This window comes from Archocentrus centrarchus, chromosome 24, assembly GCF_007364275.1.
Source record: "Archocentrus centrarchus isolate MPI-CPG fArcCen1 chromosome 24, fArcCen1, whole genome shotgun sequence".
Classification (NCBI taxonomy): Eukaryota; Metazoa; Chordata; class Actinopteri; order Cichliformes; family Cichlidae; genus Archocentrus; species Archocentrus centrarchus.
The window spans coordinates 10,978,507-10,994,872 of NC_044369.1; the positions used below are offsets into that span (position 1 = coordinate 10,978,507).

At 40.7% G+C, this 16,366-nt stretch overlaps 1 protein-coding gene across 3 annotated transcripts in view; it reads right to left on the reverse strand.

Moving 5' to 3' along the window:
• Positions 1-938: 938 nt before the first annotated feature.
• tmem121ab (transmembrane protein 121Ab) overlaps positions 939-16,366 on the reverse strand; it is a 45,070-nt gene continuing 29,642 nt past the window's right edge. The window contains exons 1-2 of one of the 3 annotated variants that reach the window (XM_030721818.1): positions 3,641-3,697; positions 939-2,827 (exon numbers count right to left, since the gene is read on the reverse strand). In XM_030721818.1, coding sequence (XP_030577678.1) covers positions 1,060-2,004 — 945 coding nt within the window. In that variant the 5' untranslated portion in view covers positions 2,005-2,827; positions 3,641-3,697 and the 3' untranslated portion in view covers positions 939-1,059. Of the gene's footprint in view, positions 2,828-3,539; positions 3,698-16,366 lie in introns of those variants that run through there. The other 2 variants (XM_030721817.1, XM_030721815.1) reach the window with 2 other exon arrangements.

A 16,366-nucleotide genomic window follows, 5' to 3' on the forward strand; every position in this document is an offset into this window, starting at 1 on the left:
AATAATAATAATAATAATAATAATGAACTGAATAACATCTGAAATTTCTCTTTTTGTGTTATTGTACTTCTTTACTTTTGTCAATTCTTTAGTGAGGCCTTCTGGGAATTCTCTGGCTTCAAGGCTTGAGATCATTTGAAAGGAATGTACAGTACAGTAATCAAGGAGTATCTTTGCCCCATCACCTTGTTTTGCTTCTGACATCTACATGTTTTTGTTTCATTTGCAGTTTGTCACACCCATCAAACATCTTGTATCTGTTCCAAAACAACTTGAAATAGCCTAAATCTCCTGTGGTCAACACGCAAGCATTCAGACATACATACTTTTGTGTGCGCGTATACGCACACACACACACACACACACACCCACATTTCCTTTCACTTTAATGCACTGTAGGATGTCTGCAGTGGATGGTATGGTGATTTGCACTGGTGCTTTGATCAGACTTTCAGTCTGCAGCATCTCCCACAGAGCACCTTCCTCAGCTGAGCCAAACATGGAAGCTATCAACTTTGCTCTAGTACAGATAGCCAGAACAGATAGCCTCTCATGACTGACCCTTGTCACTCTCTGCTCCTCTTTTCCATCAGTGCTTCACGCTGAGTGGTATGTCCTTTGGTGCTGGAATTCAAAGGAAATGCCACAGATGCACTGTCATAAAAGTGACCTTTAAAAAACAATGCAAGATACTCACTGAAGGGGAACCAGCTGTCCATTTTACACGACATAATATCACTGGACTGAGCAGTGTGGAGATTGTCTCTAAATAAAGTTTGAACTTTTAAAACATTTGAAACAATTAAAAACACAACAGCACGATAAAAACTTTTGTCTTGACTTGAAGAGTCTGCTCGCTGCACTCAGTCATGTGTAGGTTTACAGTATATTCTGACAGGCAGGTGATGCTAGAAATCTCTTTTATGGTTTCACAGCAGTTTGTGTGGGCTTGACAAGAGCTGAATATCATCCTGTCATGCAGCTGATTTCTCTATTCTCTGTCCTCCACTCCTAGAGCTTTCAGTTCATTTGTACTGTTGGTGAGTCCAGCGCTGGCGGTCATGTGTCTATGACGTCCTGCGCTGGTGAGGGTTCGTGTGGCAAACTGGTGGCATTGGGCAGTGGCTGTGTGTGGCTGACTGAGTTCTGCTGCAGCTCTAGTGCCATTGCGTTCTGTGGGTGGGGGAACTCTTTCACCTGTCTGCGATATTCCAGGAAGGTGGAGGCCTTGGTGGCGATGGCCACCACGTTCTTGCCGACAAAGATTGTGGAAACCCGACTGTCCTGAAACAACACCATGTTTACACCACGTATGAGGATAGTGACCACGTTTATGGTGACCAGGCTTAGGACTGGGTATAGCATCATTTTCTGGGGTGACATGTGCTCCCCCTGCATGCTGATTTCACTGAGCGACACACAGGGCAGGATAAGCAGCAGGATGTAGCAGTAGAAGAACATCAGGCCTTCGGCCCAGATGGGCAGGCCTGTCCGCTGGGGCTCCCAGAGGTTGGCTTGGATATCCAGCAAGTCCAGCAGATCCAGAGCCACCCAGAACAGACGACTCCTCATGTCCTCCTTTTTCCGGAAAGTTCTCACATATTCCATGCTATCCAGAGCCACTAAAACCAAGTATAACCCAGGCACACACACAGATAATAATAACGTCAATGCTTTCCGTGCCACTGTTTCCAGACTTTTCCTGTCAGCCTTGCAATTCTGGAAGACAAAGTAGAGTTTGATCTCCAGAACAAAGATGTACAAAAACCACAGGATCATGGCGTATCCTCGTCGGGCGGTGCGCACCTCAGCACCTACCCACACTGCCACATACCGTAGCACTATCAGGAAGCACACATCCCCTACTAGTACTATTATACACACACCAATCTTCCTGGGACCCTGGTTCTGCTCCACTAGGTAGGCATCCATGAAGGCCATGCTGGTCATGATGACTATGGTGGTCAGGCAAACATGACGTTTGTCTGGGGGTGGCAACACCATGGCGAGGGCACCTCTTGGCTCTCACTGTCAGGCCACAGCTTGTGAAAGTAAAAATAAAATAGTCTGGACACTCCAACCCTTTAAGGCTGGAGGGAGAAAAGGGATATTTAAGGTGCTCTGACAGATGTGTGCACAGGAGCAGATGCCCAGCTACAGTTTATTTTATAATAAAATAAGTCACTGCACTAATAGTCCGTAGAGGAGGACGATTATTGCAGTGTAGAAGTCGAGCTCTGTGTGAGGTAAGATGCTAGCTGCTGATTGCACTCAGACAATGTGAAAACAGGAACATCACCTCATTACTCAGCGCACTTCCATTGATCCAGCTCTGCCCCTGAGCAGTAGCTACACCAAGGGCTCTACAGCTGACACACCATGACTGATCGTAATCCACACGCTGTCAAATGGAGCAGGCTCTGAGAGCAGGCTTTGTCTAATGGACATGTGACTCAATGGCGGGACACGGTGCTGCAGTGTAGGAATGTTTATGGGGGTGTTTATTTTTGTATGCAGTAGGTATATGCACGCTTGTGCTGCAGCTTAGCATGTGTGAGGAATCCCTTTTTGAATACTCCTGTGGACGGTGGTGCAGTGTGTGTGGCTCCTTGCGGTCCTGCAGTGTGCATGAAGGGAAACAGAAGAGAGAGAGGAGAGGAGTCTGCAGTGGCCAAAGGCCCCCAGCCGCCATAAATCACGGAGACAGCAGGTCAACGGCCCATGAGGTCTTGTGTCTGACGCCGGCTTCCCTGGGGGAGGCTCTTACACTGGACTGAAGATCCATCCTACCCTCCCTCTTCTTGCCACGTGCCAGCCTCTCCAAAGCCTAGAGGAGGAAGAAATAAATAAAAAAAAAAAGAGGGGGGGGGCGGGGGGGAGAGAAAGAAACCTGTCAGCACTACTGGGCCATATAACACAGTTTCATTGCCAACGGCCTTCCATATATGAGGAGCCAAGTAATGTGTCAGCTTGGCTCAAATATAGCCTGTTCCACTATTGATGGGACAGAACATATTGCACATGTAAAACTGCTTCAGGATGTTATTTCCTCTCTATTGTCTATGATGTGTCACATGACATCTGGTTGCACGGCTTAATATGCTCCCATTGAAATGTTAATATATTCAGCATATTTGGGGCCATAATACCCTGAGGTTAATTCTGGGAGCTAAATTAATAGAGGATTTATTATAGAAACTTGTAGAAGCCAATTTGAAAGTCTCATACAGTAGCTAACTACTCTACACCTCTTTCTTTTTCTTTTTTTTTTTAACATTGCTTGGCACTGCATTTTCTTCCTAGGCAAGGGTAAATGGGATAAACGATGGAAAAGAGCTCATTTCCTGCATATATATTGAATCCGTTTGGTGCAGTCTCAAGGAAACTGCAATTGCAGTATGCACGCAACAGGATTTCTATTGGCTATGGTGACTTTTGTTTCCGTGTACAGTATGCGTAGAACAGAAAATACAGATTTCAGCTATCATTCATGCCCAGTGTCAAAAATGCATCAAACTGATACTGATAATAATAATAACCTTGCCCATATTTCATTTTGCTTTCAGTTCAAGCTCCATTTACAATTTCCATTCACACTCTGTTTTTGCTGAATGATCTTTCAAGGTGTTTCTGTTTTGACCTGTTTAGTATTCGAGCTGATGTGTGCGTCGAAGCGTGTGGCAGGTTCGGGGGGGCATCTGTTAAAAAAAAAAAAAAAGAATAAAAGAAAACAGATGTCAAGTCAGCAAGAACCAGCAAGAACTCACCTTGTGCACTGGCCTCATCTATAAATAACAGAGCAAATCTAAATATTAGCACGAAGGAAGAGAAAAAGTGAAATGTGCTAATTGAGCAGAAACCTCTCAATCAGTTTAAGTTCGGCAAGCTCCGCACTGAGCAGAAACTAGAGTTTATGTGTCGCTCTGTTTCATTTCTGTTCATTTATGCCTGCTCCTCCTGTCACCGGATCCTTCAGGCAGAACGCGCATAAATCACATTAGTGTTTCTGTCAGCTGAAGTATGTTTCAAATCAAGATGTGACTGTATCATTCAGAATGCGCTGGTCGCACAAACAAAGTTGTCTGGGTAAAGCGAGTCCCACTGAAAACTTCTGCAGTGTTGAAAATATCTTGTTATTGTCAGAAAAACAGAAAAGACAACTGGAGTAATTTTGCTTTGCACATTAAATTTTCAACAAATTTCAATACGATAAAAAATATAAGGGGAAAAACACACTGGCTGATATTGATCCTTTTTTTTGTTATAGTGCAATTATACGTGTTGGTTATGAATTAATAAATACTCGTGTTTATTCCTCACATTTTAATCAGCCATTAAAAGTTTAGTTATAAACATTAGTATGTTGTTGAATCTGGGCACCTCTACACACACCAGCCACTTTGTTGTATACCTTGCTAGTAGTGCCTTAATTCTTCCTGGCAGAGATTCAACAAAGAGCTGGAAACATTCCTCAGAGATTTTTGTCCATATTGATACAACAGTATCACTGTTGCTGTAGATTTGTTGGCTGCACATCCATGATGTGTATCTCCTGTTCCACCACATCCCAAAGATGCTCTGTTGGATTCTGAGGTGGTGACCGTGGAACCACCAACCTTCTGAGTACAGTGAACTCAGTGGCATGTTCAAGAAACCAGTGCAGGAAAATCCCCGTAGAACAGCAGTTTCTGAAATACTCGGTTACATACAACATCACTCAAATCATCTTTCTTCCCCATTCTGATGCTTGGAGCTTCAGCAGGTTGTCTAGACCATGCCTAAATGGTGAGGTTATTATATAGCTCTTTTCTACTTTATTTAAGTACTCAAAGCACTTTTATAACAGGTCTGATTCACCCATTTACACATAGTCACACAAGCACTTTCTTCTACCTCTACTGTAAGTGCTTTCTATCTAACATTCATACACATTCACATGAACTTCGCCATTCTGGGTTCAGTAACTTGCCCTAGGATACTTACCTACATACCTAGGCATGCAGAGATCAAACCACCAACCTTATGATTACTAGATGAACTGCTCTACCTTCTGAGCTACTGCTGACTGCTTAGATGTTTGTGTAAAGAAGTTAAACAGGTTGTAGCGGTTTGTTCCAACTTCTCATTAATGCAGGTATCAGCTTGCAAATAGCAGTGAGTGTATGATGAATTAGTAAGTGTTCAGTAAAATACTTAATATAACCAATGCTTTTAATGGCCACTCTTCAACTGCCTGTCTCTTTTGAAAGTGGTACCAAAGTTGCAAAAATAGTAAAACAAGAAATGTCACAACCTCAAATATGTCAACAACAGTGTTTCTAACAAAATGGAAAGTCAAAGCTTAAATTTTGGCCCAAGCCATTTCTGACCACTCTAACAAAACAAGGACAAACCTTTTAGTGATATTGATTGCCTTTTTTAAAAAATTTGTTTGTTTTTGCAAAAAAGCAAATTGAGACATGGATTAAAACTGTTCCATCACTTTTACTATTGTAATTTAGATACTGGGATTTTACTCCTAGTTTGACTAACTCTGCTCTTGATATGAGAGATTTAAGTATGCGATAAATAAACATGAGCCTGTTTTTACACCCGCTGTGTGAAATCACTAAAGCAAAAATGGGCTTTTGAGCTTTTTGAATGAGATCCAAAGAGATTGCAGAGAGGTTATTTTTCATCAGAAAATACCACCCTTAGAAAACATGAACTGCACTGTATACACCCATAAAGGATATACAGAAAAAAATGCAGCTTTAATAGCAACCCTGCAAGAATTTCAATGGATGCATTATGCATTGGGTCATTCCCCTGTTTGCTGAAAAAGAAAAAAAAAACCAACATGATATCTAATAGCATCTCAAATCAAGGACTGCCAGTGGAAGCCCAGTTTGAGAGCAAGGTACCAGATTGCGCCTCATTTGTAATCCAAGCATGGGTTTGAATGTTTAAAACCCATTATGTAGAACAGGGTCTAAGTAAGAGATTAAATTCATAAGATGGTGATTAATTGACTGATTAGCAGAATGCTGTGGATCATTAACATGCTATAAGGAAGACTGCTTCCACACATACCATACATCGAATCATCATTTAAATGCCATTAATTATCAAAAAAGACTTTGAGATTGTTTCACTAATGAACGGATTACGGCCGGAGTGATAATATGAGAGTGCCAAATTGGATGGTTTGAACCTCTGAGGAATTATGACTTGAGTTGTGAAACATGGATCCCAAGATGTCATCGCCATGATTCGTTGCTTCTGGTGCGCCCTATGAAGCAGGAAGCTGATGAACTTTGACAATATTAGATTATTATTAATCCTTTCTGCCACAAACTGCGGAAAAATCTCTTTGTCTGCATGAAGTGATGACAGAAGTGCACTGCTCTGCTTAGCATATTCTGCTCGGAGTTTATAATGTATTTCTCAAGGCTGAAGATTAGCCCAGAATGTTAACGCTGAATTAGAAAAAAAGAAATGTCCACTGATATGAGATTTGACAGCTGCGATTTCACATCTCTGCATGACTCTCCGTAAGAGCAGGGGACCTCTATTTATAGGACTGTGTATGTTTCAGCTCTAGTCAAAGACTTCAATTATACTGCGTATTAATTATGGTTTACTATAAATAGTCACCAAGGGGGGCTATGAACTGGCAGGACAACATTTCTTCACAGAGGGAGGCTATTATTGTGTCTGTGGCTCAGGCCATTATCTCTCTAAACAGCCAGAGCTTCCTTGTCAGGCAGTTATTTTAACAGTTAACCTCTCTGAATGGCTGCAGACATCCACATTGATCACAACATGACCAGAGGTTGGAGCATCGAGTGGCATTACTGCTACTCGTTTGGTCTGTCGTTCCATTTGTTCTAAAATTCAGTGGAGGGGGGTCAGTTTCAGCCAAAAAAACAGGACAATTGCAGAAACAGGACTTTTGCAAAGGATTCTTTCACTCTCTACCGTGCAGGAGGAAAAAAAAAATCAATTCAAAAATGAAACCTTTTTCAAATGGTGCCGTTTCCAGGTGCGGCTTTTGAAAATGAGCATGAAAACAGATTCTTTTCAAGTTCTGACTTCCCTTAATTACCTGTGTTCTTGCTGGATTGATGTTTGTCTTTTTTTTCTCTTTTTTTTTTTTTGACACAGACTCAGAGCTTAAGGATACTAAAGTCTTTCAAGCCCCAAGAAGGTTCTCTTTTAACACTGAGGTGTTCTGACACTTCATACATCCAGTGACGGTTGTGAGCTCGCACTTGTTTACAGCAGCAAAAACATTTCATCCTGCAACAGTGCATGGTGTGCTCTGTTACCTGTAGGCTTCAAAGAAGACTGAGGTGTTTATGCTTTTTTGGAAGCCGTATTGTTATGCATTAAGCGTATCATATTACATTGCCAATTTCGTTTTCTCTCCATGCTTCCACTCTCTTTTCTCCTCCCTGAAAACCTCAAGGATGATCAAATGTTTACGTCAGTGTCAGCAATGTTGCAGTGGGACAGCGCAGGTCTCGAGAGTGTGCCGTTTTGTCCGATATTTATGTCAGGTTGTCTTCATTAGGACCAGAATGAGACCCATATGCCGTCTTGGCTGCCAGCCATCTCCATCATCTCAGCAGGTGTTCTGCGCTGTCCTTTGTGTTACAGTCAGCGCTTGGCTAGGTTCAGGAGAGATAGCAGATTGCTTTGAATTTCCCCAGTACACAGGGTACAGCTCAGCACAGCTCAGCTGAACAAATGCTTGCGCACACACAGAAAGTTAACACACATGCACAGTGTATGCGCGTAAGCATGTGCAAAGGCATGAAAGCGCTCCGAAAACTCCATCTTTTCTTGCCTGAAAGGCAGCTGAAAGGATTCAAATCTCTAGGTCACGTCTTTATCCCGTATTTCACAGCCTGACTATGTTCAGTAACCGCAAACTGATCGCATATATCCTGTACAGATTATAACACGGAAAGGTATTAAATCCCCAGATCCCTGAATGCATGTTAAAATGTGTCTCGTGTTCCCTACTGGGACCAATAACAAACCCAGCTGCATTCAAAACTGACTGCTTGATTTCCCCAGTTGCACTGAAGACTGTGTGTGACATTTCTTTGGGACACGTTTCCTTAATGTACTATAACCACCAGGCTCGGCTGCCCTCGTGAGGTTTGCGAGCTGCATTATTTACAGTGTATTTCTACTGTACCTAATGAATTCCTGTAGTGGTGAATTCAAATTCTAAACACATTTATTTTGCATTTTGTTATCATTTTTGGCAAGTTTTCATCTATTTTGTGCAATTCAAAGCCGACACATCAATTAGTCAAAACACAATACACGGGGTTTGAATGCTACTAGCTGCTCTTACATTCCTGTTCTCTTGTTTTCTTGTTATCCCTGTATAATATGCTTGTGATTGCTTATAAGGTTGCACTGGGTTCGAATACTGAGAAGGATCTGAAACTAAGAAGAGGGCTGTGATTTGTAGCAGTAGCTAAGCTCATTTTATCGCCCATTATGGTTGATTAAGGCTGATCCATATTCTACTTTGCCATGTCACATTGTGTGTGTGTGATAAGCACTGAAGGTTCATTTCTACCCATAACTGTAACTAACCCAATCTGTATTTGGGCTGTCTCTGCTTTTAAATAGCCGTGGGTGTTGATCAAACACTATTGAATCAAGCATGCTGCACATGACAAAGGATAGATAGCTGCTGTGCAGGATAGGCTCCAATAATAGGCATTGTATAGGGTTAGATGTTGAAAGCAGCTCAAAAGTGTTTTCCTCCAACTTGGCCTTCAGCAGCAGAGACAAGGGGCTTTTCAACATGACAGACGTGTCTTTTTCTCCTCTGCCAGCTCTCAAACGGCCATAATGTGCGCAGCGTCAATCAAAGTGTATTCTTTATTCACAAAGCTGGGGAGAGGATCAAAGGCACCATGCCACTGTGAATCATCATCAAAGTGAAGAGCAGCCCTCTGACATCCCACCCAGCATTTAGTCACTGACACAGGGGGCAAAGATGACTGGTTGTCTAACGTATACACGTGAGGCAGGACCCAAGACAGTTGATGTACCGTCCAGAAAGGATGCAGTTATTACAGTGAAAATTTTTAACCTGTTGTTCTAGTACTTTTTCTGTGACCGAATAGCATATGGTTTGGGCATTGCTGATATTAAAAGAAAATTCTGCATTACTGTGCTGTTTATAAGGTCTTGGCAGAACTAAAAGCCAGTCTTTGATTAACTTTTGATTAGCTCAGATGTTCATCATCAGTCTCTCTGTAAGAGAGGTCTAGGCTTTTTCCATCCATCCATCCATCCATCCATCCATCCATCCATCCATCCATCCATCCATCCATCCATCCATCCATCCATCCATCCATCCATCCATCCATCCATCCATCCATCCATCCATCCATTTCCTTCCACTCATCCAATTCAGGTTTGCAGGGGGTTGGAGCCAATCCAGCTATCACTGAGTGATAGTCAGGGTACAACCTGGACAGGGTCACCAGAGCTAGACAACCATTCACGCTCACTTTAACACCTTTGATCACTTTAGACTCACCAGTTAACCTAACCCTATGCATGTCTTTGGACTGTGGGAAGAGTACCTGGAGAGAACCTAAACAGACACGGAGAGAACTCCACACAAAAAGGCCCCAGACTGGATTCAAATCCAGGACCTTCTTGCTGTGAGGCGACAGTGCTACCGGCCATCCCACTGTGCCACCCATCTCTAACATTTTTTTTTTTTTTTTTAAAGTTAAACATTGATTGATTTGTATAACATCCACAAAACTATGTCCTATTACAGGTGCAATATCATGGTATTAAGTCATACAGCAGTATGTGAAAATCTACTGCTATTATTCAATAATTAAAAAAAAACAAAAACAAAAAAACTTGTTCACTATTTAAATCACTGTTAAATATTTTTGATTAGCAATCTGCAAAACAAAAGTTACTTGAAACATAATAGAAATGAAATTGGATCATTACAACATGAGACTGGGCTAACAGTAGTAAATTATGGAAGTAGAAATTGTAGGTGGTTTGGACATTTTGTGCTGCATACAGCATTTATCTTTACTCAGTGTGATTTAATATTGGTGAAAATTTGATTTCAGTGCAATTTAAATGTGTGGGAGCGACTGCTATTAGACAGTAGAGATGGTGAGAGATCAGATTTAGTGCCAAGTCAATAAAAGCTTAATAAAAGAAGTTACTATAGAAGCCATACTAATTGGAGATACTGGGATGTAAGCGCAGGTACAGCAACAGGTCTTGTGAGATGAGTCATTTATCAAGATAACTGACATTTGAGTCACAGCCACATTTTTGAAGGAAATAAGTAAAAACCTTAAACAAGTACCTCACAGGCAGGGATCAAGATCTTCATGCAAACATCAAAAATATTCATACCCTGAAAAGTTATTGTAATATTGCAAATTAAGACAGTTAAAATTCCCTTTATCCATATGCTTCTGCCACTTACAAGGTCGTGGGAGGGAGGTGAAAGGTGGGGTATACCCAGGACAGGTCACCTAACAGAGTGACAGACACTTCAGACACTTACATTCAGACCTGTGTGCATGTCTTTGGACTGTGGAAGCTCTTGAATGTACCTGGAGGCAGGAGAACATGCAAACTACACACAACAGGGCCCCTAGCTGTTGAGTTGCAAGTACTGACTACTACACCACTGTGCCACCCCATATTGTTGGTAGGCCTTATAATAGCAGTCAAACTATAAAAATCAGTCTGTATATTTGTTAGCATATGCAGTAGGATATAAAATCTAACTTAACATGAAATGTTTGTAAGGTATTACGTTATTACAGCTACGTTTTTAAACAAACAAAAAATAAAGCTATCCAATGTGCAAAAAAGTTCCATAGAGTATGGAGTTTGGTTTTTTTTAGCTTTTACTTCCACTGTTTAAAAATGTTTAGTCTATTCTTTCTGTTCTCCTTCAGTTAGCTTTGTACTATGCCACCACTCAATTAGCCTCAAACAAGGGCAATTCAACCCCCTGTAGTTTAAGACCTTGTGTGTTAAAGACTGCAGAATAGTTTTTCCTGTTAAATTCTATAGTCGTGCACTACTAACTAATATATATATATATATATATATATATATATATATATATATATATATATATATATATATATATATATATATATATATATATATATATATATATATGTATATTTATTTTTTTTTTAGCATGTTAGAAACCTTAATGTGTGACCAGTAGTATGCATGGGGCATTGTATTTATGCTATACAAGCACTGGACATCATGCCAGCAATTAATATCCCACAGTGAAATGTGAGATATTACTGGACTGGGATCAAGGCAACTGTGCTCTAATGAGAATAACTTCATTCTAAGAGTTTAATTGGTTGCATATTTCAAGGTATAATGTACTTTTTAAAATTGTTCATCAGTACTTGGTTTGTCTCAAATGAATTTGGGTAACCACGGTAACCTGTCTTTAACCGTCAACTGACAGGAAGTGGAGTGCATCCACTAATGAAGAAATGCATCCAATTAAGTATTTTGTGCATAGTGCAGTATAATGCCTATAATGAAATCACATAGTTTAGTCTATAGTCTTTTCCTATTGCCATTGATATCTTTCATTGTTAATATAAATCCACATTTAAGATTAAATGGAATGTTTGGCAAGTTTTAGACGGCATATTTAAGTTTAGACTTTATCTGCAGGTAAAGAGGACCCTATTCGCTATTATTTTAAAAGAACAAAATGACTCAAATCCACTGAGAACCAACATTACTGCTCTCTGTTCAAACTTAATCTTGCAAAAATAATATTGCTGGTTAGACCTGTGATCTAGGACATTTGAAATGACCTACAAAATATACCTTTATAGTCAAATGTACTTTAATCTCTAATACTGCTGTCAGTATTCATCAAAGAAACACACCCTCATCCCCAAGAAATAGGCTCTCTTTTTCTCTCACTTTTCCAAAAATTCCCAAATGGCAGTCAGTGAAGCAGCACCATGCTGCACATAAATCCCACAGCTTTGGGTTTTGGAACTAAAGCCAAGCAATAACAATTAGTGATTCCTGCATAATTAAGTTTTTCTTCTTCTTTTTTTTTTTTTAACCCCTTACACTGTAGAGGCACACCTTCAAGCACTTAAGTTTCCCCTTGCACTGTTAATTGGATTGTCCCTTTAAGCAATACTGTGACTCTCTTTTAATTTTTTAAATTGAGGGCCACAAAAGAGCATAAAGTACTGCAGTGATTATCATTACCCCACTTCTTCCCACACACACACACACACACACACACATACACACAGACATCTCTGACATGGCACTGAAGCTGTACCATGGTAACACGCTATTACACACTCCTCTAGCTTTTAATTCTCCGATGTAAGAGTCTAACAAGCATATTGATTTGCCCATGTGATTCCTGCTCTCATATTTATTTCAGTAATGATCATTTGGGAGTGTGATCAACCAGGGAAAGAAATGATTTTCATCCAGCAGTTTTACAGGGAGATCCATTTAATCTTTGTGTCAATACCCCCCACCCCCACCCTTTCACGCGCCCCCCCTTTTAAGCTTACTCTTTTGCCTTGCTTTGCGAAATCTTCCCTCTGTGTTCAATGTCACAATTTCTAATCTGTCCAACCTAAGGGAGGTGCCTTCATTCCAGTCATGCTTCCCTTCTGTTTGCTTTCATCCCACTTACAGGGAAAATGACATCCTAAAGACATCGAACCCTCACAGATCCTGTTCGGCATTTCACTATATTATGTTATTGGCTAAAATGTAGGAAGTAAGAATCTTGAGCGTTATCTCAGGCGTTTAACCAGTAAAGCCCACTTTGTTTTCATCTCAATTAAACACCCACTCAACCTGCTGTTGCTACTTCTTTGCATAAAACAGATATGCACTGGTAGGTAAAAGGGCAAGGCCAGCCACCTTCATGCACCGTCCTCAGAGGGAAAAGTAACTGGAGAAAAAACGCAAGGAGAGGGAGAATGAGGCAATGGAGCAAGGGTTGTTGTTCCATGTGATTGACTAAAAAGCAAAAAGAAATGTGATTTAGGGAGGATTTGAAGTGCTGCTAATGAGCTAGGAGTTAAACCGGATAGCTTTGCAGAGGAAACTGATTTAAATATTAGCAGCTAGGGATTTATGATTAGAACAGGCAAAAAAAGCAAAAAATGTCCCTTTCAACAAGTCATTTCATCTTAACATTCAGTCTTAAAAATAATTAGCCACAAAATAAATGGAAAAAAAACTACAAATGATGTGAGAAATGTCCCGTTTTAAGGATGATGGCTTTTTAAAATGGAATATAAGATCATTTTCCTTAAGAGGAGCTGTTTGGCAGGGAAAGAGGATCTTTGTCAGATTCTGTTCGTGTGCTTTCTATTACGTCTGAAGCGAAACCGGGTATTTGACAAAATGTTGCAAAGCTTTGAATGTGTCTCATGGGTAGGGTGTTTGCTGAAGGCTGCACCTGTTTTGTATGATAATGAAATGGAAAACAATATTTCACTCAGGATTAGACAATTGTTTGCCGTGCGACACACTGAGAGGTGTCGAATTTCTTGGCAGCTGCTTTATACTGAAGGTATGTTTGGGTATGACTTCAGTGCTCAAAAGTGCCTATGCATGGCGTGAATGAGGGATTCATGCAATTTATATTTACTCACCATAACTTCAGCAAATCGGAAATACTCGTAAAGCTGATATTTTTGCTGTGGCTGCTTTTGTCTGTCAAATGGATGCACTTATATTCTGCCCTTCTTCATTCCCCATTATGTGTGTTGTCCACTAAAGTTTACCAGCAATTATGAGCTGTTTCATTGTGAAGAGACTTTTGCAGCTTTTGGCATGTTGTTATGACTCTGCTCAGCAGTGTGTAATTTTTAATGAGATAATACAGCAGCTGCTTTTTAGCCTACACTGTACATACACAATTACAACAATTTGGGGAAAATTAGTTGAAAATATATTCAGATTCTGAGTACTTATTATACCCCAGTGACTGTACACGGCACTCTGAAAATCCTACTCTCACAGCGATGCCCAGTTTACACATCCTCCAGCTGAGAACTAACAGAAAGCTTAAAAGCACACAAAATACAAATACTGCAACTTTTGAGGTATCAGACAGCATAATAAAAGCAAGTGGTTATTTTCTGTGACTCAGATTACTAACAGTCACACAAAGGTGTCTTCAATCCTCTTCCAAACCACTATAACCACAGGCTAAAACATACCTAGTAATATGAAAGAAGACACTGTGGTTTTAAACTGACAAGCTTAAAGTTTAGAGCCATCCCACTGAGCAATAGTTCCAGCGACAGCACACAGTGCCCCAGAAATCCTGTTTAATGCCCAACTCCCCTCCAAATAGCCAAAATAAAACAGCAAATTAAAATAAAGCAAAACATGTGTATATATGTGTGTGTGCTGGGGGATGGTGAAGAGTAGGAGAGGAGAGACAACCTTGGCGAGAACTTGGATGACTAAAAAAAATAAAAATGTCATCACTACCATTTCCATAATGTGAAGTGTTGTGTTTTCTGTTCCGTTACTGTATTTCCTGAAATGTTGTGTTTTTGGTATTGTTGTTGTTGTTTTTGCAATTCAAGGCCTCCGTATTAGCCTCCATTAAGCGGTGTAAAAGCTTCGTAACAAGTGTTAATCCCTCTAAAACTGGAGATGGACAGATGCTGACCACAAACATATGTGTGATGGCAGGAAAGATAGTGCTGGCTAGGTGGCTACTGGTTTGCCCATATTCAGGAATCACCTGAATTTTATTCAGATTTGGAGTGTGTGTGAATCCCAGAGCTTTTGTACAGATTACAGATAAAACAGCTGAACACTGGGCAGTTTGTTAATAATAACAGCTATTCGTCCTCTGCCTTTTGAAATGAAGTGTAGATCAAAGCCTGTCCTCCTGTGCTTCTCAGGGAGTTCAGCTGTAACTCAGCAGGGGAGCTGCCAGCATTCTAGCCAGCACTATCTTTCCTGCCATCACACTTTTATGTTTTTGGTCAGCATCTATCCATCTTCAGAGTTGAGAAGACCCATGTAAATAATACATATACAAGACATTCATAAACTTTGCACAAAAAGTAAGGAAATTTGTGCTTGGTCGATTATTCATTTGTTATAAGAATGCTTCCTGGTAATAAATCTTATACTGTTGGATAGCTTTTTTATTTCCCTTTAAATGGTGCCACAAGGTAAGAAAATTGCATTTGTGGGTTGAGCAGCAGAGTTGAGTATGTGCTGTGTCCATGAAAAACTTGCCAAATCTTCTCTGCTAGTGCCAAACAGCTTATTCTGCTATTCACTCTTGTTTTGAGCTTCTGGCACCCCAGGTATCATCACTGGAGACAATCTCAATGCAGAGAGATATCGTGGTGAGATTCTGCAACCAGTGACAATCCCATATCTCCACAGTCTGGGACTGAACTCTGTCCTCTAAGATGACAACGCTCACCCCCATAGAACGTGGTTGATCAGAGAGGATGGATTGGCCTGCCTGCAGTCTTGACCTCAACCCCACTGAAGACTTGCAAGATCAGTGTGCTGTTCGTGCCAGAGTGACCAACACAACCGCAGTGGCTGACTTGCTACAAATGCTGTTTGACGAATGGGATGCCATCCCACAGCAGTGTGTGACCAAGCTGGTGACCGGCATGAGGTGGAGGTGCCAGGCTGTTGTGGCTGTGCGTGGTTCTTCCACATGCTACTGAGGCCCCTGTTTGTTAAATGAATATAAATTTGTTAAGCACCGTATGATCAACTGCTTGACAAATAAGGTCCAATAAGTGATAAGTGTTACCTGTCACACTAACTCACATCTCTAAATGTGTACGAGTCCAGCAAGGCCACTGTATTAGCCTGTAAATACTGCTGAATTTAGCCATGAAAATTTAAACCAACTGATTTCGTGCATTTTAACATTATTCACTTACTAGTTGCTTCCTTCAGTGGACTGGTGATCTGTCCAGGGGGAAAGTCTTCTTTTTTGCTGGGTTAGGCTCGAGACCTGCTGCAACTCTATTTAGATAAGTGGTCAGAACATGGATGACTATTTGCTAAACAGTGTAAACCAGGATCCAAACATTGACAAACACTGACTTCTTCAATTAAGGAACTTCTAGCATCCACAGTGACTCAGTGTTTTACTCATCTAACACCAGCCGAGTCTGTGCACGCTGTTTGATGTCCAGACTGCAGGCAAAAATATCCCAAAGCTGATTTTTCTCATATGTCAGTCAGATCTGTTTTTATTGCTGTGTAAACAACACAAATCCCATGCAATCTGATTTTTGGTTTTCCAGATTTGATTTGGGCCAAT